At 40.6% G+C, this 24,177-nt stretch overlaps 1 protein-coding gene across 1 annotated transcript; it reads left to right on the top strand.

Annotated features, from left to right (window-relative positions):
• Positions 1-11,408: 11,408 nt before the first annotated feature.
• Positions 11,409-11,924, top strand: LOC138885397 (uncharacterized). The gene has a single exon (XM_070166343.1). It carries the CDS (start codon positions 11,409-11,411, stop codon positions 11,922-11,924), a length of 516 nt encoding a protein of 171 aa, XP_070022444.1.
• The last annotated feature ends 12,253 nt before the right edge of the window (positions 11,925-24,177 follow it).

Below are 24,177 nucleotides of genomic sequence, written 5' to 3'. Positions count from 1 at the left end.
AAAGTCTGAAGCACAGTCCTCAGGTGTTACTCATGATCTTCCCAACTCCGGGAATACACCAGAATGTAATCAATAAAAACAATGACGAACGAGCCAAGATATGGCCGAAACACACTGTGCACCAAATGCATAAAGGCTGCTGGGGCATTGGTCAGCCCAACTGACATAATAAGGAACTCGTAATGACCATACCAAGTTCTGAATGTAGTCTTCGGGATACTGGATCCTCAATCTTCAACTAATGGTAACTTGAGCGCAAGTCAATCTTAGAAAAAACTCTGCGCCGTGAAGCTGGTCAAACAAGTCATCAATATGAGGAAAAGGATAACAGTTCTTCACTGTAACTTTATTCAACTAGCGATAATCAATACACATACGCATAGAACCATCCTTTTTCTTCACAAACAAGATAGGAGCACCCCAAGGTGATACACTGGGCCGAATAAAACCCTTATCAAACAATTCCTGTAATTGATCCTTCAATTCCTTCAACTCAGGAGGGGCCATACGATACAGAGGAATAGAAATGGGCTGAGTGCCCGGCAACAAATCAATGCCAAAATCAATATCTCTATCGAGCGGCATGCTTGGAAGATCAGCTGGAAACACATCAGAAAAATCTTGTACTACTGGGACTGAATCAACTGTAGGGGATCAATACTGACATCTCTCACATAAGTTAGATACGTGTCACACCCCTTCTCAACCATACGCTGAGCCTTAAGAAAAGAAATAACTCTACTGGAAGTATGATCTAAGGTACCCTCCACTCTACTCGCGGTACACCTAGCATAGCCAGCATCACAGTTTTGGCATGATAATCAAGAATAGCATAATGGGGTGACAACCAGTCCATGCCCAAGATAACATCGAAATCTGCCATGCTGAGTAATAATAAATCGGCTCTAATCTCAAAACCACTAAGAGCAACCACAAACGAGCGGTAAACGCGATCCACAATAAGAGAATCTCCCATAGGAGTAGAAACATAAATAGGGGAACTCAAAGAATCCCGAGATACACCCAAATGCGGAGCAAAATAAAAAGACACATAAGAATAGGTGGATCTTAGATTGAATAAAACCGATGCATCTCTAAGACAAACCAGGACAATATCTGTGATGACAGAATCTGTGGTAATAGCCTCGATACAGGCAGGAAGGGCATAGTATCAGGCCTGGCCTCTCCCTCTAGGGTGACCTCTACCTCCACGACCTCCACCTCTAGCTGGCTGAGCAGGTAGGGTAGCAACTGGAGCTATAACCATAGCCTGAGAACTTTACGGGGCACGTTATGGCTGAGAAGTCTGTGGAGGTGCACCCCTCCTAAGTCTAGGGCAATCCCTCACCATATTGCATGTATCACCACACTTAAAACAAGCTCTAGGAAGATGTGGCGGCTGTGACTGGCTCGGGCCAGGTCTGCTAGACTGACCACTGAAAGCACCCCGCGCAGGTGGCGCACTAGATACTGGAGGTGCATAATAAAGCTCATGAGGCCTAGGAGGAGCTGGAATACCACTGGCTGCTGGAAGAGCTGAATGAATAGGGCGACTCATATAACCCTTACCATGACAACCTACAGCTAGCGCACAAGCACCAGAATAATGGCCCGGCTCTCGAGACCTCTTGGCCTCCCTCTCATCTCTATCTCTAGCATGCATACCCTTAATCCTCCTAGCAATTCTCACCACCTGCTGATAAGAAATATCCATCTCCAACTCACGAGCCATGCTAGACCTGATGCTGGGAATAAGCCCCTCAATAAATCGGGAAACCCTCTCGCGAACAGTAGAAACCAAAGCTGGGGCATGTCTATCCAAGCTAGTGTAATGGACAGCATACTCCGAGACAGTCATAGTACCCTGGCACAAATGCTTAAACTCTACGCGCCATGAGTCCCTAAGGCTCTGAGAAACATACTCCCTCAGGAACATATCCGAAAATTGAGTCCAAGTCAAGGAAGAAGCCTCATCCGGACTGTCTAACTCATAGGTGCGCCACCACTCATAAGTGGCTCCTCGAAGCTGGATGGTAGTGAAGGAAACCCCGCTCGACCCTGATATACCCATGGTACGGAGAATACGGTAGCACTCATCTAGAAATCCCATAGCATCATTTGATGCTAGACCACTAAATACAGGAGGCTTATACTTCTTGAACCTATCAAGCCTCAGCTGCTCATCCTCGGAAACCACTGCCCTTTCCTCGGCCTGATCTGGGACTGCAAGCTATATAGGAATAATCTCTAAAACCTAATCAACATGCACTCACTGCTTAGGAGTGCGGGAAGCGGGAGTCTGTGCTCCTCCCCCTGCCTGAGATGTAGCTGCAGCAAGGGGAAGCAACCCTGCCTAAGCCAGAGTGGTGTACATGCTCATGAACTACGCAAGAGTCTCCTAGAGAGTTGGAGTAGTAGTAGCAGTAGGAATATCAGGTTCCTTGACTCCGGCTGGAACTGCTGGTGGCATCTCGGTGGTAGCTCGCACGGGTGCTCTGGCTGCACCACGTACGCGTCCTCGGCCTCTACCCCGGCCCCGGCCTCTAACGGCTCCAGTAGGGGGTGCGGGTGCCTGATCATCTCTGGTAGCACGTGTCCTCACCATCTGTGAGAGAATAGAATATAGGAGTTTATAATTATAATATCAAAATCTCGTATGACAAGGAAATAAAATGAAGTGGAATTTTCCTAACAGTTACATAGCCTCTCGTAGATAAGTGCAGACATCTCCGTACCGATCCGCGAGACTCTAATAAACCGGCTTGTGATTCATGACTACTATGAACCTAGAGCTCTGATACCAACTTGCCACAACCCTAGTTCACCCTCCGTGAACTATGATGATGACACGTAGTCTTTACGACTAGGTAAGACTAACAATGCGGAAAAAGAACAATTGCTAAAAGAAATTAATCAAAAAAAATTGGGATAGCAAAATGAAATAGTGTTTAAGATGCCACCTGGCATATAACAGTACAAGAATCTCAACCTAACACTCCCAAAATCTGAAACCCCATGAATCACAAGCTAAGAGATACATAAAAAGTTTTAACTCCAGAAATGACTACCAACAAGGAAAATACAGAAGGGCTACACTAGTGATAAGAATAGAAAGGGACTCTTCAGTCTGCGGACGCGGCTGATATACCTCGAAGTCTCTACAAAAGCACCTCGCCTCAAGGATGATAAGACTGAGTGAAAGTACCTGGATCTGCACATGAAAAACATGCCCAGAAAGGGAATGATTACACCACAACGGTACTTATTAAGTGCCAAGCCTAACCTCGGTCGGGTAGTGACGAGGAAAGTTAGGGCCCTACTGAGATTAAATGAAATACTAGGAATAACATTATAGAGTAAGATAGTATAATAAGTGCAACAGTAAGAAGTAACATAGGATGAAGAGAACAACAGCAAATATAACAAAGACGAAATAATTACGAAAAGGAATACAGCTCAACACAGAGATAACAACCAGGGATCGCCCAGGATACCGTCCTATAGTCCCAAATGTAAATATCCAGTGGATCTCCCAGGATACCGTCCCGTAGTCCCGAATGTAAATACTCAGAACTGGGGGACTCTACAGGGTGCAGTCCTGTAGTTCCAATATAAAGTGTAGGGGGATCTCCCGGAATATCGATCTGTAGTCCCAAAGTAAACATGCAGTGGGATCTCCCGGGATACCGTCCCGTAGTCCCAAAGTAAACACACAACATCAACACGAAGAATACACAATTAAATCAAATCTCATACCACGGTAAAATAGGTATTTCTAGCCTAGCATGCTTTACATAATCCAAATAAGGCAGTTTGAGGAAGTAAAACAATTAAGTCAATTAGACATGCTTCCCTAGCTAACAACAGACTTAAATTATAAGTAGTATAAATAGGAAAGGAAACACAATTATAGTTACTTAAGGAAAACCGAATTTTCATCAATTAGCACAAGTACGCACTCGTCACCTCACGTACAAGGTATTTAAAATGTCAATAATACCAAATCCTAATGGGAGTTCCCCCACACAAGGTTAGGCAAGCCACTTACTTCGAATCGGCTCAAAATCAACCCAAAACCATGTTCTTGCCACGATTACTCGACTCCAAATGGCCAAATCTATTAAATTCAATTGCATAATGTAAATAACACTTCAAGTAACTGATTCTACAAATATATTCTAAGCTAATGCGGGAAATTAAGTAAAATGACCAAAACACCCCTCGAGCCCACATCTCGGAATCGGGTAAAATTTACATTTTCACAATCCTCATACTCTCAGAGTCTAATCATACCAAAATTATCCAAATCCAATGTCAAATTCCCAATCAAAATTCAAAATTTAGGTCTAAGAACTTTCTCCAAATTTCCCCCCGATTTTAATTCCAAATCCGAAATTGAATGACAAAACTAAGATTAGATTATAGGAATACAACTAGAAAGGGATTACGAATCGTTACCCACCGATTTCCTCTTCAAAATCCTCCCAAAATTGCCCTATCTCGAGCTCCAATTCAATTTTCTAACTTTTGAAACAAAACCCTCGAAATTCTTATTTTCTGCCCAGCAAATCCGCATCTGCGGTCCAATTTCTGCATCAGCGCTACAGCTTCTGCGGTCTAACCATACGCATCTATGGTTCTCACTAAAAGGCCTGGGACAGCATCTGCGGTCGCTCACTCGCACCTGCGCCATCGCAGATGCATCCAAACCTCCGCTTCTGCGACTCTTCATAGTTCACCTCATGGCCGCTTCTGCGGACCGATTCCACATCTGCAGGATTCGCACATGTGGCCTCCCAACCGCAGATGCGGTTATGACAGCAGCCATAAACTTCAACTGCAACTCCAAATTTCCAATCTTTCCGTTAACCATCCGAAAACATCCCGAGGCTCCCGGGACCTCTACCAAAAGCACGAACAAGTCATATATCACTATCCAAACTTATACTAATCCTTAAAACACCTAAAACAACATAAAAACATCGAATTAACCATAAATTCAAGCATAAGAACTTCAAAAACTCTCGAATTACGCTTTCGATCAAAAAGTCTATCAAATCTTGTCCGAATAACCTGAAATTTTGCACACACATCACATTCAACATTATGGAGCTACGCCAACTTCCAGAATTCCATTCTGACCCTTAGATCAATATCTCACTATCGAACCAGAAACTTTGAAAATTTAACTTTCGGCATTTCAAGTTAAATTAGCTACGGACCTCCAAAACACAATCCGAACACGCCCCTAAGCCCGAAATCACCCAACAAAGCTAATGAAACTGTCGGAATTCCATTCCGAGGTCGTCTTCATACTGCTCCGACTACGCCCAAATTCTACAACTTAAACTCTCATTTAGGGACTAAGTGTCCCAAAACTCACCGAAACTCCAAATAAATCCTCCCGGCAACTCACAATAGCAGAAACAAACATAGGGTAAGCAGTTAATAGGGGATCGGGGCATTAATTTCTTAAAATGACTGGCCGGGTCGTTACAACGTAAGGGGGAAGGATTCCAACAATTGAGAAAATCATAACTCTAGACCTCTCCTTAATATTTTCTCCAACCCTTAGTATCTTTAGTTGTTAATCTACTCATTTAATTTGTTAGTTAATTAGATATAAAATTTTTAATAATTATAACGTAGGAATTGTTCGATCTTGTCTTCTTAGTGATAGTAAACAGTTGTAGCAAAACCTTAGTTCTCTGTGGGATTTGACTCCAGACTTTTAGACCGAATTATATTTGCAGCAACCGCTTAGTCCTTTTTATAAGGCATAGTTGGGCCTGATCAAATGTTGGTGCCATTGCGGGGGGATTAACGGTGTAGTGATATATGCAAATATTGCTTGGTTTCAAGTTTGAATTTTTATTTTATTTTTTTCTTGTTTATTTTTTTAATTTTATTAATTATTTAGAGAAACATAGCATCTTGGAATTAAGGGAGTTTTAATGTTGGTAATTCTATGTTTGATCTTCTTTATGCATATTGTGGAGGAAACCACTCGTGACAAAATTATCAATGTATCCCCGAGAGCGAGTTATGTGCACCAACTCAATCTCACATGTGGAATGTGTGTGATATGTGTGGTGGTCAAGATGATCACTTTTATGATTGTGCTTATATTTCTTATCCTCCCTCACCCCTTATTATGATGGTTCTGTTTTTACTTATGAAGTTACTAGGAACAAAGAACCTGGGAATGCTGACCTAAAGGAGATCAAGGATATGTTAATGTGCCTTGTGGAACAAAATAATAAGACACAATTACAAATACAAAGGGAAGAGATAACTATTCACAACTTGAAGGCTCAAGTGAGTCAAGTGATCGAAGCTTTGAATGCTCAACAAGTCAATACGATGGATAGTAGTAAAAATAATGTGAATTAGAGGCAGCAGTTGATACTCTGATGGAGGTGGTCAGAGTAGAAGACCAATAACCTAGCCAACTAGAATTTGAGGATGCCGATGTTGAAGGCGTGATACTAGAGTCAACCGAGGATATTGAGGATAAATATTCAGTTAACTCTAGTGTCATTGGTGTAGAGTATGTTGAACATCTCGAAGTTCAAGTACTTGAGTGCGTTAGACCTCATTCCAAACACTTCTCTACATTGTGTTCGGATGGTGAAATGAGAATGGATTCTTACGAGCATAGAAAGGAGACAAGCGAAGAGAGACATGCCATATATTTTGAAATTTTTGAGGCCGTCTAGGTAAGGTGACACTCCTCATCTTAAAGCCACAAAATGCATAAGGAATTATTTAATTTTTAGCTTGCAAGAATTTACACCACCCCAAGAGCATGATCATAGAGCAGAATCAAAATTTGGGATCTAATTCATATGTTCGAAGTGGAGTCATAAAGTGATTCACGACGTGTCGTGACATTAAATTATACACTTGTTGGGAGACAACCCAACTTTACTGCTTTTTTTCTTATTTGTTTATTTTTTTAATTGTGTTATTTTTGTAGTATATTTTGTTTTTGTACGTTCATGGAAAATAAAGCTAGTGGAAGAAAGCAAAAGCAAACCAGATGGTTGGAACTAAGTGTGAGCTACCAGCATCAAGGACCAGACATGGGAGAAGTCTGAGTATCTCATGAGCTGCTGATGCTTCAGCCTTTGGCCTACCACAGAGTTTGTTTTACCCTCTTGTTATTTATGGTGTGCATTAAGGACAATGTGCAATTTTAAGTGTGGGGTGAAGAGATTGTCTGAGTGATTTTCTATGATATTTTAGTTGTGTTAGTTTAACTAACTTAAAAAAATAGACTTTTCCTGACGATGGATCTCTTGGACAGTTTTCTTGAGGGATTAAAGTGTAAACAAAAAAAACCAAAAATATTTTTGTTTTTATCCAGTCGTACGTAGATAATAATTCCCCTTGTTTTATTTTGGCATTGGTTTTTTTTTCTAGGAAATGTAACTTGAACAGGGTATTTTTCGTTTTTTTAGAATAGGATTGAATGAAGAAGACGTTAATGCTCCTATGTGTTTCTTTGACATGTTTGGTGCTATCATAGTGAGGCCTTAGCATGCAAATTACTTCCCAACATGTTTAATGAAAATTGATGTCTTGAAAGATTGAATAGTTTGTTTGTGGCGCTTTCTCTCAGTTACTTGACTCATTTTTCATGTAGTACTTTATTGCATAATACTTCTTGACTTTGTGGTTGTTTGCCTAAACTTGAGAGTTAAAATGGAACCGTCCCGACTAGGGTCATGTGCATAGTGTGATGTGAGATTTTGATTACATTATGTGCTATCCTGTGTTTGTCTAGAACTTGCCTTGTGTGTTAGTCGAAGCGAAATAAGTAAGCTTGTGAGTCTAGGAGATGATGTAGGCATTTCTTTGATTGTCCACTGAGCTATTATGCCACCATATGTAAAATTATCCTTAGATGGACCATTTGAGCCTATAAGCTTTTTCTTTAGTACCCACATTACAAGCCAGTTCCCATTTTGTTCTTAATTAAATCTTTTCGAACCTTTATATCTGAAAGCGCTTAAGTCGCTAGAAGAGTATGGTAAGGTTTGGGGTACCTTTTGGGTGGAACCATAAAAAGGCCAAAAGGTGAATGTATATTTTTGAAGATCATTAGCCAGACAACCTAAGTTTGTGGAGAGTGTTGGAAAAAAAAGAGAAAAAAAAGAAAAGCAAATAAAACACAAAAAGGAGAAAAAAAGTATATACAAAATACACCTCCTACTCATCGTGATCCGGTCTAGGAATGCATAGTTGTGCTTAAAGATGAAGGTCCAAGTTGTATATGGTTTTGTGGCATTGCTTGAATTGATCATGAAAGTGTATATTTGAAAGTTAAGTGTAGTGTATTAAAGTGCTTAGGAGGATTAGTCACTATATCCAAAATATATCATAATCGTCCCTTAGCCTATATTACAACCCGTAAAGACCTAATTGATCATAGACTTTGCGAGCTTAGATTAGTAGAGATATATACTACGGGCAAGCCTATGGTACAACCGTGGGATGCACTTGAATTTCTTTGTGAGAGTGAGTGGTTCTTTGTTCATATATGTGATGTCCTTAAATTATATTCGAATGTATATTTGAGTGTGTGGATGAAATATCCTCTTATTATTTGGTGAGGCACATGATTCCATGAAGGATAGGTGATGCTATTAAACATCTCTTGTCGGGTTAGTGCACGCGTTGAGAGTGCTTATTGGCTACGAGCCGGTCTTTGAGTGTTTTAAATTGGTCACTAATATTTAGGCATGTGAAAGTTGGGAAAGGTGTGAATACATATGCAAGGGTTTAATCGTTGGTATCAACCATGGTCATAGGTCGAATGTGTTGAATTGCCAAATGTTCCTCCATTGTATGATGTCTTGCGTGCATTTTTGGTTAGCAAGGTCTTAGGTTGCTCCGGGACAAGCAAGAGCTTAAGTGTGGGGCGATGATGTTATGCTAAAGATCCATGTTTTTGAATGTAATTTGCCTTGAAATATGCCTCTGTCTTGTTAACATTGGTGTCAATATTTGTGACTCAAGCTTAATAATGGTGTTTATATGAGTAGGAGTCAATTGGAAGTGAGTTGACAAGCTGCATGCAAATTGAAGTAATAAAAGAAGAATTTGGAGGGAGTATGACTTTGGTGCCCAGGTTCACACCAGGCACCAACCAAAAAGCCAAGGGCAGCAGAGCATAAAAGTGGAAAATGTTCGGTGTCCAAGTTGGCATCAGCGCCAAGCGAGACGCCTAAGGACATATTTCATCCCAATTAGGCTAGGACTTGGAATTTTCGACCCTACATGCCTCCAACATTTATAAAAGAGGCTCTAAACCTATTTCTTAAAGGGGAGACACTATTGGAGAGGCACGAAGGCTAAGGGAACACTTGGAAGCAAGGAATCATAAGGGTTTTCTCTTCCATTCTTCCTTAATTTGTATTTTAATACTTTCTATTATTATCATGATTGTTAGAATGACTATGAATAGCTAATCTTTTAACGAGGGTTTTGATGGAACTTTTTTAAGATAAATTCTTATTATGTTTTTATGTAATTGAGCCGTTAGATTTCTCTACTTGTTCAACTACATGTCTGTTGTTGTTGATTGAATGGCCATCAATTTATTGTGCCTATTTAGTGTGTATTGCATGAGAGAGGGTACATATTTAGGTAGTTGTTGAACAACATCACTCTTAACATATGTGAGAGATCAATACAGAGGATTTAAAGGCGGGATTAGAGATAACAAAATCTTGGTGCGATCGTAGTGAGCGGTGAATTAGTGCTAGCTAGCGTAGTTCGAGATAATATGTCTAGTAAATTGTGGTAGTTTCTCGCGAGAGAGCTATAGTATCGAAAGTTCTCATGATCGGTAGAGAATACTTAGGCGAACTTATAGAATACGTAGGGGGAAGGATTCCGACAATTGGGGAAATCATAACTTTGGACCTCTCCTCAATCTTTTATCCAACCCTTAGTGTATTTAGTTGTTAATCTACTCCTTTAATTTTTTAGTTAATTAGATATAAAAATCTCAATATTTATAACGTAGGAATTGTTCGAGCTTGTCTTCTTAGTGATAGTAAACAGTTGTAGCAAAACCTTAGTTCTCTGTGGGATTCGACTCCAGACTTTTAGACCAGATTATATTTGCAGTGATCGCTTAGTCCTTTTCATAAGGCATAGTTAGGCATGATCAATCATCAACCCAGTTCCCTGCTTCAAAGAGTGGGTCGAGGGGATCTGCAGGCAGATGTCATATTTCGAGCCCGAATGGTGCAAGCTCTCGATGGGCAAGTAAGAGGCCCATTCCCATGGTGAGTGCTCTTCCCGACCAAACTTACCTTCATATTCAACTATTTTTCTCTAAATCCCTCTATTTATTTCATAGGTTTACCCAATACCACTGAGCTCCAGGTATAAGACGAGGACGAGGCCTCTTCCTCATCCAATAAATCCTCCGTTTCAGGACAGCTTGAGGTTGTTGTGAAGAAGGAGAAGAAGAAGAGAAGAAAGAGAAATTCTTTGGGTTCCCTGAACGACGAAGCTAAGAAGAAAGGGCAGTGGTCCGGGACCAAAAGAGCAATAAGAAGAGTACCTAAACCAGGGTACCAGACTCCGACTCCCTCTACCGGCTCCGGTATTACCATGAAGGTGGTGACCTAGAGTTCGTCACTGATGGGCTGGCCATTGATAAGAAGAACAAGCAGCAACTGGGGAAAGTGACTGAGAGGCCAACCCCTCTTTAGCTCGGGAGCCAGAAGGAAAATCAGAGGCTACAATCTCCCAAGAAGCTATCCCTGCTTCAAGGGAAGCTGTCGGTGTTATTGACACCACAAAATCGCCGTCACATACGAACTCCTTATTCGATGAGGCTCAGGCCATCAAAGAGAAGCCAAACGAGATGGCACGAGCTGCAGAAGAGGCCCTCAACATGTTCTTTGATAGTGTGGACATCGGTGCATTAGAGGATTACTCTGGATTTGCTCACTTGAAGATCCCGATAAATGACATGTCGTCGGAAGCAGGCGAGCTAAGCTCGAGCCCGAAGTTGGTGAAGTTGTTTCGTGCTTCGAATGTGGATCCCAACCATAAAGAACGGTCATCCCGGCGGATACCCAGGTGCTATCTAAATCGGTTGGTATGGCTAGCTATCTTCGCTACTAGGTGACCAAAGAGGATCAGGCGAAGATTAATGAGGTGAGCACCTCGAGCCTTTTCAACAAGGCACAACATGCACTGATCTGGGTAAGTTTCCCTTTCCTTGTGCCCTTCGTGTAGCTCATTTAACTTCAGCTTACCTTTATGATCTTATTGATTTGTTTTTTTAGGCTTTGATGCTCCACTACGAAAGCTTCTATTGGTCTTGGATGTAAGTCATCCAGTTTGAGTTCAAGCTCAAGGAGCAAGTCCAGAAGAAGGAAATGAACAAGGCTCTCAGCAAGCAAAAATATGGGGCCCTCAAAGATCTCCCCATTCTTCAAGCTGAGCTAGAAAAATCTCAAACGGAGGTTTCGTCCGTGAAATGGGAGCATGCCGAACTGATCGAGAAGGTAAGGATATTTAAGATTAATAATGAGAGTTTAAGCATAGTAGCTAATGACGCAACCTCGCAGGTCCAAGAGAAGATAGACCTGATTGACCAGCTCCGGAACGAGAAGAATGAGCTCAAAGCTTCGGCCGAGACGTTGAGGAGCAGGATGGACCTTCTTGCCTCGAAAAAAGAGGCTACCAAAGAGGAGTTGGCATCGGTCAAGGAAAAGATCAAGGTGACGAAGGATAAGGCCGACAAGTGGTCTCGGCTAAATGTTGAGCTCCGAGCACAACTGGATTCAGCCGTCTCAGAACGGGACGACCTTGGCCAGGAGTATACCTCACTGAAGTCCAAGTTAGAGGCAACCTTGATAGATTCCTCCGAGGTCGAGGAGATGCTAGCCTAATAAAAAATTGATGTGGAAAGAGCCGAGCCCACTTAATAACAAAGGCCGAGTGTGTAAAGTGGCTATCATAGAGGGAGACCCTCGAGGAGATTCACTCGTGGGGGTTTGATCTATCAGCTGAGATTGAAGAGGGAAAGAGGCTTGAGGCTGAGGCAAAAGAGCTATATGATCCTGAGGGTTCCGGTGCTGAGTCGGGCATTTGTGAAGATTAGGCGGAGATGCCTTAGCTTATTTTTCGTTTACATTTCTTTCTTGTTTATCTTGAGAACGTCTTATCGTGCCTTTGTAAATATTTTTTTGGAATATATAAAATTTCCCCTTCGGCTCTACCGTGTTTTTTACTTTTCAGTATCTTTTTGCAATCTTTTATTTGAAGAGTGTCATTAAAGCCTTAGCATAAAGTTGGACATAATCTAAAGTACTTGTTCCCCTGAAGCACAAATGAGGCCTAGTTTTGATAACACCTCTGAGTTGCTTAGGTTTCGAAATACTCGATAAGAAATGAAGACTTTAAAATACTTGAATATTTCAATCGTACGCGATGGTGTTTTCCCGAGTGTAACCTCTTAATAGGTTTTAATCATATGTAATGACCTTACTTTTTTAGTACGGACTTGGACATCTTCGAGACGTTCTGAGTTGGTTGTAGCCTTTCATGTTCTGGCCCTGCCTAATAGGCTTGGTGCCTCCGAAACTCAATTATCTGAGTTGTCCGATCTTGTTATCGAACAACAGTCCCTGACTCGGGGTGGCCCGTAGGCTCTAGGATTTAGGATCAGCTATTAGTTTTAAGTAACTCTACGAATGTATCGATGGTGCAAATGCATTGTGATATAAAATAGATGGAAAATTTATTTCATTACTTTGCATGTAGAGTACATAATCGAAGGCGCATAAGTTTTTTGCCATGGCAAGAATGAGCAACATTGGTACGGTTCGTTTGATCGTATGACTGTTTGACCCTTACAACGAAACCTAATCATCAAGCCTTGGACTTTAATATCAAATAAGAACACCTTCCAATGGTCCTATCTTACGGCGTAATGGCCCTCTAGTATTTGAGACTGAGCTCGTGAGGGCTCAAATACTGTCAGACAAATATGGATGGTCAACAATTCTGGCCTTTGGCCAGTCTTCGAAACTAAGGTAGCATGTTTTATTGTTGCCTTGTTAAAAACATTGCTGTAACACCTACTCCGAGAAAAATCGTTTCAAGGGAAAAAGAGTATAACACGTGCTTTCAGACCAGATTGTCAAATTAACCCTCGACCAAGCACCTGTATAAGTTAGTCCAAAGCATAACAAATTTCAAAGAAAGTTGTGTTCGTACCTTAGCAATAGTAACATTTTAAGTGTGTCACATTCTAGTTGTTTGGTAGTTGTACACCGTTCCCTGATTAGAGCTTATATGATCCTTTCCCGGTTATCTGGTGACTCTATACGGGCCTTCCCAGTTTGGGCCTAGTTTTCTGTTGTTTGGGTTTCTTGGTGTGCAGCGTAACTTTCCTTAATAAGGCGATTGTAGTACCTCCCCATCCATTTCTTTTGGGCAGCCAACTGGACCAAGGCGGCCTTTCGCCTCTCGTCCAATAAGTCAAAACTTGTGGACAAGGCCTTGCCATTTGATGTCTCGGTAGCATACTGGATCCTTAGGCTTGGTTCCCCCACCTCGACCAATATTAGAGCCTCTGTGCCATACACTAAAAAGAACGAGGTCGCATGAGTACTTGACTTTGAAGTTGTTTGATATGTGCATAGGATTTTGGGAAAGATTTCTTTCCACTTTCACTTTGAATTGGTCAATATCTTCTTCAAGTTTTGGAGTATAGTTTTGTTTGTTGACTATGCTTGCCCGTTCCCACTAGGGTGGTAAGGTGTAGATAAGATCTTTTTAATTTTATGGTCTTCGAGAAACTATCTTACCTTGTTGGCAACGAACTACTTCCCGTTGTCACATACGATCTCAGCCAGCATCCTAGATCGACAAATTATATGATCCCAGATGAAGTTGATGACCTCTTTCTCCTGAACCTTCTCGAACGCCTGAGCTTCCACCCACTTGGAGAAATAATCGGTCATGAGTAGTATGAATTGGCTTTACCAGGCATCCATGGAAGTGGACCAACGATGTCCATCCCCAATTTAATAAACGGCCACGGTGATAGGACTGGGTGAATCATTTCTCCCAGTTGATAAATTATAGGGGCATCTCTTTGGCACTCATTGCATTTTTGTACGAAGCCTTTTGCATCCTTCTCCATCTCGTTCCAGTAGTAACCAGCTCTAATCAATTTTCGTACCAGGGATTCTACTCTCAAATGGTTTCCACAAGTGACCTCGTCTACTTCTCTCATGGCATAGTCAGTCTCCCCCAGACCCACACACCTGGATAGTAGCCCAAAAAAGGATCTTTTGAACAATTTCCCCTTGACTAAGCTGAACTTGGCAGCTTTGGCGCGTAGGGCTCTTGACTTAATGGGGTCCGATAGTAATTTTCCTTTCTTCAGGTAGTCTATGTACTTGTTTCTCTAGTCCCAGGTCAAGCTTGTCGAGTTCACCTCGGCGTGACCTTCTTCTACCATCGAATTCATCAACTGTACCATTGCCCAGGAGTCCAATTCATCGGAGTCGACAGACGACCCCAAGTTGGCTAATGTATCGGCCTCGCTATTTTGATCCCGAGATACGTGATGTAGAGTCCATTCCTTGAATTGGTGTAAGGTCACCTATAACTTGTCCAAGTAACTCCGCATACATTCCTATTTTACTTCGAACGTCCCGTTGACTTGGTTTACGACAAGGAGGGAGTCATATTTGGCCTCGATCACTCAGCCCCTAAGATCTTAGCTAGTTCTATACCTACAATCATAGCGTCATAATCGGCTTTGTTGTTAGTCAATTTTACTATTCTAATAGACTGCCTAATTATGTTATTCGTAGGTGCTTTTAATACGATACCGATCCCAGACCCCTTCGTGTTGAAAACACTGTTCGTGAATAGGGTCCAAATCCCCGAGCTAATCTCCGAAGTGAGTAGCAATTCCTTCTCGACCTCGGGGACCAAGGTCGACTTAATGTCGGCCACAAAGTCCGCCAAAATCTGACATTTTATGGTGGTCCAAGGTTTATACTCGATATCGTACCCACTATTCTACGACTCATTTGGCCAACTGGCCCGAGAGCTCGGGCTTATGCATGGCATTCCTTAGTGAGTACGAGGTCACAACACATATGGAGTGGCACTAAAAGTCTGGTTTTAATATCCTAGGAGCGCTTAATAAGCTGAGCGCTAATTTTTCTATGTGCCGATACGATGTTTCGGCATCACCTAGAGTTCTAATAACATAATAAATAGGAAATTGTGTACCTTCTTCTTCCCCAACCAGGACACCACTTACCACCACCTCAAAAACCACTAAATAGAGGTATAGTTGCTCGTTCGCCTTCGGAGTGTGCAGTAAGTGAAGGCTCGACAGGTATCGCTTGAGTTCTTCTCAATCTTGTTGGCATTTTGGGGTCCAAGAGAAATTGTTCTTCTTTTTCAATAGTGAGAAAAACCGATGGCTCTTATCCGATGATCTCAAAATAAACCAGCGCAATGCGCTATCTGCCCGGTCAGTCTTTGTACTGCCTTAACGTTGTCAACTATGGTGATATCTTTAATGGATTTTTTTTTTTCCAGGTTGTTCTCTATTCCCCAGTTAGATACCATAAACCTGAGGAACTTGCCTGAGCTGACCTCGAAGGCACACTTCTCTGGATTTAGCTTCATGTTGTACTTCCTCAATATCTCGAAGGTTTCCTGCAAATGTTTCAAATGGTCCTCTGCTCGCAGGGACTTAACCAACATATTGTCAATATAAACTTCCATCGGTTTCCCTATTTGTTCTTCGAACATCCATTTAACTAGGCGTTAGTACGTGGCACCGATGTTCTTTAGTCTGAACGGCATTACGTTTTAACAGTAGGTGCCAAATTTGGTTATGAAAGAAGTTTTTTCTTGATCGTCTGGGTCCATCCAAATTTGGTTGTACCCAGAATAAGCATCGAGAAACTTAGTATCTTGTGTCCGGCCGTCGCGTCGATCATTCGATCATTAGCTTGTTTCCTTCGGACACACTTTATTTAGATCCTTATAATATACACACATCCTAAGTTTGTTTCCTATTTTAGGTACGACTACTATGTTAGCTAACCAAACCGGGTAATTAACTTCCCAGATGGAGCCTATTTTCAGAAGTTTAGATACCTCATCCTTGATGAATGCCTGTTTGTTCTCGGATTGTAACCTTCTCTTCTACTTAACCGGATGGAACTTTGGATCCAAGCTCAATTTGTAATTTGTTACCTCCGGTGGTATCCCTATCATCTCTAGATGGGACTAGGCAAAACAATCGGCATTAGATTTTAGAAAATCGATAATTTTTTTCCTAAGCTCGGGGGTTAGTCTCATGCCCGGGTATACCTTTCAATCCGATAGGTGCTCGATCAGTATAACCTGCTCTAACTCCTCGATCGTCAACTTGGTGGTGTCAATGTCATCAGGTGCTATAAAATATCTCGGGATGCCATATTCATCCTCATCATCCATTCAATTCTACTTCTATTTTTCCGTCCCGATTGAGGCCGAGCTCATTGATTGCTATTTAGTTTCTTTTTCTTCGATCGGTTCCCTACTTTTTGATGTCAAAGTCGCGGGCACCGGGAAAACAAACATTTTCTTTGCAGCCGGCTGTTCCGTGTAGACAATTTTGACTCCTTCCGGAGTGGGAATTTCACCGCCTGATGTAAGGCCGAAGGAACCTCTCATGTTGTGAACCCATGGTTTCCGAATAAGGCTTTGTATTGTTGATACCCAATTTTTTTCTATATTTTTATATGAATAAATTCCTTCAAAATAGAAAATATATGCATATATGAGAATGCACAAGGTTTTTATAATTTTCCTATAATTTTAAAAAAATTTAATTGATTTATTCCTCCCCTTTTACTCATAAAATCTCCAATACTTATCCCTCAACTTATTGGTGGGGTGATTTAATCATTTAAATTCTATATTTATGCCAAAATATTGTAAAATATTTTTAGTACATTTTTATAATTGTATTTTGCATTTCTAAAGCTAAATTGCATATAATTACAATATTAGTCTTATTAATGTATAATTACATTTATATGCATAAAATTGATCTTATATATTTTTAAAATGTTAAATATCTATTTTAAATTATTTTAGTACACAAAATTGTTTTCCAAAAATTATTCATTATTTATTATAAATTATATAGGGGAAAATTGGCTATTTAAAATATAGCCATATTTGCATTTCAATTTTAGCCAAATTTAAACCCAGCCCCAGCCCAATTTCGTATTAAACTACCCGACCCAAACCCTAAACCTACCTACCCGACCCAGAATCAATTGAATCATGGTCGTTGATCTAAGAGATCAACGACCCGTATTAGCCCCTTCCTTTTTTATCCCAAACGACCCCTAACCCTAAGTCATTCTCCAAATCTGCCGCCTCTGTATTCTCTCATCCCCCCTCCTCTCTCAGCAACCCAACCAAACCCTAGCCCCTTTAGCCGCCGACCTCCCTTCTCCGGTCTTCTCCGACGATCTCCCATCAACTCCTAAGCATCCAATGGCTCCTCTAATGCAATTTTTGCCATCTCTAAGGTCTTCAAGGGCCCAGGTCCACGCCGACTTGCACCTAGGGTTCGTCACTTGCCTGTTCTTAGGTACTCTGGTGTGATTTCGAGCAAAATCACGCTGTATTTGTTACGATCTTTAGGATTCTAGACATGTTCTTTCATCTCCATTTGGGTTTCTTCTGAAACCCTAATTTCTGCCTACATCTCCTAGATCTGTACAATTTTAAAACAATTTGAGTTTGTTTCTTTGATGTTTAACACTATTCTTGGAACTCTTTTACAATAATCATGTGATTTCAAGTGTTTTTGTCTTCTTCTAAAATTAGGGTTTTGAAACTCCTTTTAAAACTTCGTTTAAACTGATTCTTTATGTTTAAACTCCCATCTCTTACATCTTTCGACTGATTCTATGATTTTACTACCTTTTCAACTCGCCTATGTTGAAAGCCCTAATTTCTAGATTTCTTCGTTTGGTTCTATGTATTAGCATGACTGCTCGTTTCTTGTTTGAGTTTCTGTGACTATATTACTTCAAATGTGTTCTTGCTAAGTTGTTAGCCTAGCTTATATCACCTCTATATGCTTATGTTCATCTTGACTGTTCAGACTTGACTCTTTCTATCGATATTGTTTAACCCGCATGTTTGCTATGTCTGGTTATTCTTATCTTACTCTATTTTATATGCTGAATACTGAATTGTAACTTCCTCTTTTATTGATTCTGGATCCCCTATTTTCTTGTTTGATTGAAAGACCTTCCTTTAAACCCTCAATTTCTACCTCTTCTATTCAAATTAACTGATTCGCCTACCTTGCCTGCTGTGGTACTTTATTCTTACTAACTATTTCCTTAATTAGAATTTTCTGAACTTAGTCCTAATTGTTTACCCTCTACTTACTAAATCTAAATCTTTCCTTATTAGTCATACACTACTTTCTTTCCTTATCTGTTACTTGCTCTTACCGTTTGAATTGATTCCCTTAACTTAAGGGAGTACTTGCCCTGATTTTGCTCTAATTGGTTCTGAGTTCCATAATTACTATGTTGCTATGATTCTTTCCTTATTTCAGCTAATATTCGAACTACTATATATACATACTCTCTCATTAACACAAAACACATGAACACTTTAGAAAAATCTCTCTCTAATACACTTAAACTTTTTGCTCTCTCTTTTGTGCTACTTGCTATTATTCTGAGCTATCCGGTTGTAAGCCAAGGCTAAATATTATGCTCTCTGCTCCTTCACTTTTGTTTACTGTCTTCTTTACTGGTATGTTCTAATTTCAATTCAAGTTCCAAAAATAATATGGTTCTTTTATTGCTTCAGTTTACCCTGTTTCTAGTTTGCTTTTACTTATGGTTTTGCTGTGAAACTTGCAGTTAATATGATTGTATGATTAGCATGTTATGTACTCCCCTTCCTTAGGATCAGTATAAACATGTTACTCCCCCCCCCTCCATGTAGTCTGTCCCCATGTGATTTTGTTCTATCTGGTTTCTGGTATGAGTCTCCTTGTGAAGTAGTCTACACCCCTAAACTTGTATGGTTCTGGGGTTAACCTGAAATCGCGTGGATCCTATACTAAACCCTCTTAAACATGGTTGGTTCTGTTACTATGTCTGACCAATTATGTCTGAGCATGTCTCTACCAATTCCTAAGACCTTTGCATGTTATGTGTTTACAATCATGTGTTCTATGTATCCCCAATCCCCATCACCCCTGTGTATAGGTTTGTTCCTTCTATTTTGGTCCTGTGAGTATTGCTCATGTGGTTTTGGACTCCATGTTTGATTTACTGTTGTCTAATGATGTAACTCTCTCTTTTCAAAGTTGTTTTACTACATGACTCCCTCTTTTACTCCACAAACTATTTCCTGCAAATCTCTTTTAATATTGTTTTCTCACTAAAACTCTTCAAACTGTGTCAAGCACTCTCACTCTACTCCTAAGTCACTAGGTCCTTCGCCCTCCACTATGTTTACTACCTTGGGATCCTCTTGAGAACCCTCTGAACTCTGGCATACTTAGGTTGCCCTTCCATACTGCACTTATTCAATTTTGGTTACCAAGTCTAGGTGTAAGCACTACCCGGGATCCTTGAGATCCTTAGGGAACTTTGATACACGTAGACTATGACACTATCTATGGAATTTGGGCATTTTATGCTATTGGAGGCTTTGGAAATCAGGGCCTATTTGTAGGCTCTGTATAGAATAACTTCTTATTTTATTATCTACTTATATAATTCATTCATATGGTATGTAATAACTTGTAAACGAATACTGGGTTAACTAGTGAAAAGGGTGGGTAGTTGCATGTTTGTGGGGAAATGTGGGTAGAAACGATGCCTATAGGACTTCACATTTTCTGCTATGTTTGCCTTACCATGTTAGAAATCATGCATATAGGTCCTAAGTGATTCCATATTAGAAATCATGTTTATAGGTTTTAAAATTAATTTCACAAGTAGATGGCATGCCTATAGGATATAATTCAATGCAGCTTCTATTATAACAAGTGTTTACATGTTTTTCATTTGTCATCATGCTTGCAAAGTTTCTAAAATTAGTATTAAATAACTAGATATCATGTCTATAGGGGACAACACCAGAAATTCTGCCTGTCCATCTAAACTAGTTCAGTTTAAATAAATGAACGGTTAGTTCACTTCTAAACCAGTTGAATTAGTGGTATATATTTCCTTGAAATGAGTTCTTTCAAAAACTGCCTTAATCTATTCATTAGACAGCATGCCCATAGGTATTAAAGAGTATGTTTTTAAATCTGTCTTGTTTTACTATAAAACATAGTCATCAGTATGTCGCGTATAGGCAAGCCTATAGGACGTTTTCAAATCTTGCAACTCTGAAACTATTTATGTGACATAATGTTGTTCTGGTTTAATAGGTTTTAAGAATTAGTAGGAAACTACTAGGTTCATTACTTCTGAGTTTATAAAATAAACTGCCTGCCTTCTGTATATCACTTAGACATCATTCCTTCGGATACTGTTTAACAAAAGGCCCTTATTTGTGTTTGAGTCGTGTTGCTTATGTGTATTGTTTGAGGAGGTCAACCTGAGCCTATAATTGCTCCCTTTTATCTTATGTTCTAAAGTCCTAATTGTTCTTGCCTATTGCCTTAGTATTTTCACCTTTAAAGCCTTAGGGGTCTGTCTAAATCCCTCCAGGACCATTAAGAAGGGACAGGTAACAACACGCAATAGAGGTCGCTGACCAACACTCGCTTTAAATGACCACAAAGGGGATGGGAAGGGTATATATGGGATATGATGACTATGTGGTTATGTCATGTGTCGCCCCTCATTGAGGAGTATTTATCGGACATTATGAGGGGTGATCCTATAGGCTAACCAACCTAGGACTCCCCCCTTTCCCAAAATTCCTTTTTGTTTAAGACTTTGTTTTATACAACTTGTTCAAAATCTTTATCTTATTATTTGAGTTATCCAACGTGCTTTATTTGTAATTATTTGTTTCAAGACTTTATTTGTTAATGGACTAGTTTGTAAATATAAGTTCGGTCGGGACCCACAGTTGTGGACCAAGAGGGGTTCCTAACACCTTCCCCTCGAGGTCATTTTGAGCCCTTACCCTAATCTCTGGTAATGCAAACTAGCCTAAGAGTTAATCACTCTAGGTGTCCTAACGCACCATAATCCGTTAGGTGGCGACTCATCAAATACTCAATTCCTAAAAGGAAATGAGTTATTACTCCCCATGAATGTCGAACCCAGACATCTCTCTCCGTGGAGGGGAAAAAAGGGGTGCGAAAGCATGGGAACTTTGCTGGGGAGGAGAAAAAAGGGGTGCAAGTATGCTCTATCCCATACCCTTCTCCCTTATTTTAATTTAATTGTCCATTTTTGAGCATTTATGGTTCTTTATCCCTGAAACTGACTTGCCTCTTTGTTTTCTTTTTCATGTAAATGTCTTTCAATTATTTAATGGCTATATTTATTTTTCCTACGTGAAAATACTTGACTACATGTTATTAATTGCTTCATAAATCATGCTACGCATCATATTCCACTCATGCGTGTCAAATCCTATAGCAACACTTTAATGAGTGGTTACGCTCTTCCTATTTACTATCCTTAAATTCGGAAAGGCTTATTTGTGCATGCATCATGGTCAAACTTAGTCAGGATCAGTTATGTTTTCAGCATAATGATCCTTTAAGATAAGCCTTATCCAAAGTCCATTGGGTTTTTCATAAACCCAACGGACACAACCACGTTCTGTGCATTAATTTGGAGAACTAAATGCCAATATGTTGATCATTAATGTATAAATAGTCGAGTCCGGTGGGGGTAAGGTGTAATCCTTTTGTTTTGCAGAAAATGAGGCACGAGGTCCCCAGATTTGTATGGTTAGCAACATCCCACCATTACTGCCAGATTGGTGGGAAGACCTTTCCTCAAGCAACAAGAACCATGTGAGAAAATACCTGGGTAACGTGCCTTCCTTACTAGATATTGAGCCAAACAACAAACTGATCGAGACTGCCACCTTATTCTGGGATAGTTAAAGAGCTGTGTTTCGTTTCGGTGACATAGAAATGACACCGCTTCTAGAGGAAATTGAAGGGCTTACGGGATTGACCTAGGATAGTCCCGGGCTATTGGTACCAGAAAACCGTACGAGCAGGGGATTTTTGAAGATGATGGGGCAGAAGAAAAATGTCAACCTAGTGTGCTTAAAGGAATCCTACATACCTTTCAAATATTTGTACGAAAGGTATGGCCATAGCAAGTCTTTCTACACCTACCATGATGAGATCTCTCCCACTTCTCTAGGTCACATCCACTACGGAGTATTTGTATTCATTGTGTGCTTTCTAGGCATAATAGTGTTCCCAATGAAAAAGGGAAGAATCCACACTAGGTTGGACATGGTCGCCAAGACTTTGATAGAAGGGATTAATGGACAGACGTATACTAAGGTCCCCATGATCGTAGCCAACATCTACAAGGCTTTGGAGCGCTGTCAAAGAGGGGTCAAGCATTTCGAGGGTTGTAATTTGTTGCTGCAGTTATGGTTACTGGAGCATTTCCAAAAGGGTCGCTATCGTCAAGAATTTTTTCGAAGGGCTTGGAACGACCATATTGCCTTCCATCATCCTAAGCAGATGACTTACATTCTAGACAGATTCGCTCAGCCAGAAAGCGCCAGAGAATGGGTAGAGTTCTTCGACAATCTGACCGAGGAACAGGTGCAGTGGATGTTTGAATATCCCAACAGACGAGTTTATTATCAGGTCCAGGGATGCTCCGCACTTGGTGTTGATCGGGTTGAGAGGGATATACCATATGTTCCTATGCGGGTTATGAGGCAAGCAGGCAGAAAACAGGTTGTACCAAGGGTTGTCAAGATGAGTCATTTCAGGGCAGATTTCCAGGATGACGACGTCCCTTACAAGTGCCAGGCTCAGCACATGTGGCACTGCAATATCATTGTGGAGAAAAGCATCGTTGAGCCAGATAGGTATCATGTAGGGTGCGAGACTCTCTACTTGCCATGGTTGGAGGACAACCTGAAAGGAATGGTGACACCAGGGACAGGTCAAGGGAACAGAATCATAGATGAGGAAGCTGAAGCTTAATTCAAATACAACATGCTGCACAAGAGGGTCTGCGACTCTGAGAATGAGCATCGGGAAATAAATGAGAGGAATGTGAGGTTGATCGAGGAGTGGAAAGAGATGGCAATCACTTGCAATAGGAAACTAGAATATATGGAGCGAGGAATAGTGGAGCTGGAAGGCAAAGTCATAAAGAGGATTGAAAATTACCAGAACGCTGAAAGAGCTGAAGGAGGACATCTGACTGAAGCCTACTTACTGCTGGGACTGCGCGAGCTGGGGGATATATATGATGGAGTCTGGAAGATAGAATCTGGGAAAGGTCCTTCTGGGACCAAATAGGCTAGATTTACTTGTTTTTTTCCTAAAATGTAATAAGGCCGAGTGCCAAGTAGTGACTTATTTTATTACTATCTTAGTGTCTTTTTGGGATTCGTTTATTTTTATTTTATGATATGAAGCATTTATTGCATTAAAAGTTCTCCAAGTTTATTTTTTTCTTGGCCTACCTCGGGCATAACGAGCTTCCCAAAATAGGATACGAATTTACATTTCCGCGATATGTGTTTAAATACTGCAAACGTTTCAAAGTCCTCACTGACTTGTTACCTTTTTGTTTTTTTTATTTTGATTATTCTCATCCCCTTAGGTTTATTCACTCATACTGGCCTTGTCAGCATATCATGCCAGTTCTAGAGGCCCTCCACCTCCTCTTCCTCCAAGCAACACAAAAGGCAGAGGAAAATCAAAGATGGACGACTTAAGTGGATGTGATCACTTGTTTTAAAATGAAACTTCCGTGTTCTGAGGCCTTGAAAACCTCATTTAGAGTCACCTCGATTTTTGTACAGTCCGGGCATGTAGCCGGAAAGCTTAGATATGAAATTTTGTGAAAAATGATAAGTTTTGACGGTGAAATGAATAAATTTGACTTCGGTCAATATTTTGGGTGAACGGACCCGGATCCGCAATTTGGCGGTCTCGAGGGT

The sequence above is a fragment of the Nicotiana sylvestris genome, chromosome 2, assembly GCF_000393655.2.
Source record: "Nicotiana sylvestris chromosome 2, ASM39365v2, whole genome shotgun sequence".
Lineage (NCBI taxonomy): Eukaryota > Viridiplantae > Streptophyta > Magnoliopsida > Solanales > Solanaceae > Nicotiana > Nicotiana sylvestris.
Note: the sequence above shows the minus strand (reverse complement) of the source record. Positions and strands in the feature narration are given on the sequence as shown.

Excerpts from the sequence above, each read along its gene's own strand:
- LOC138885397 (XM_070166343.1), top strand. The coding sequence starts at position 11,409 with ATGAACAAGGCTCTCAGCAAGCAAAAATATGGGGCCCTCAAAGATCTC.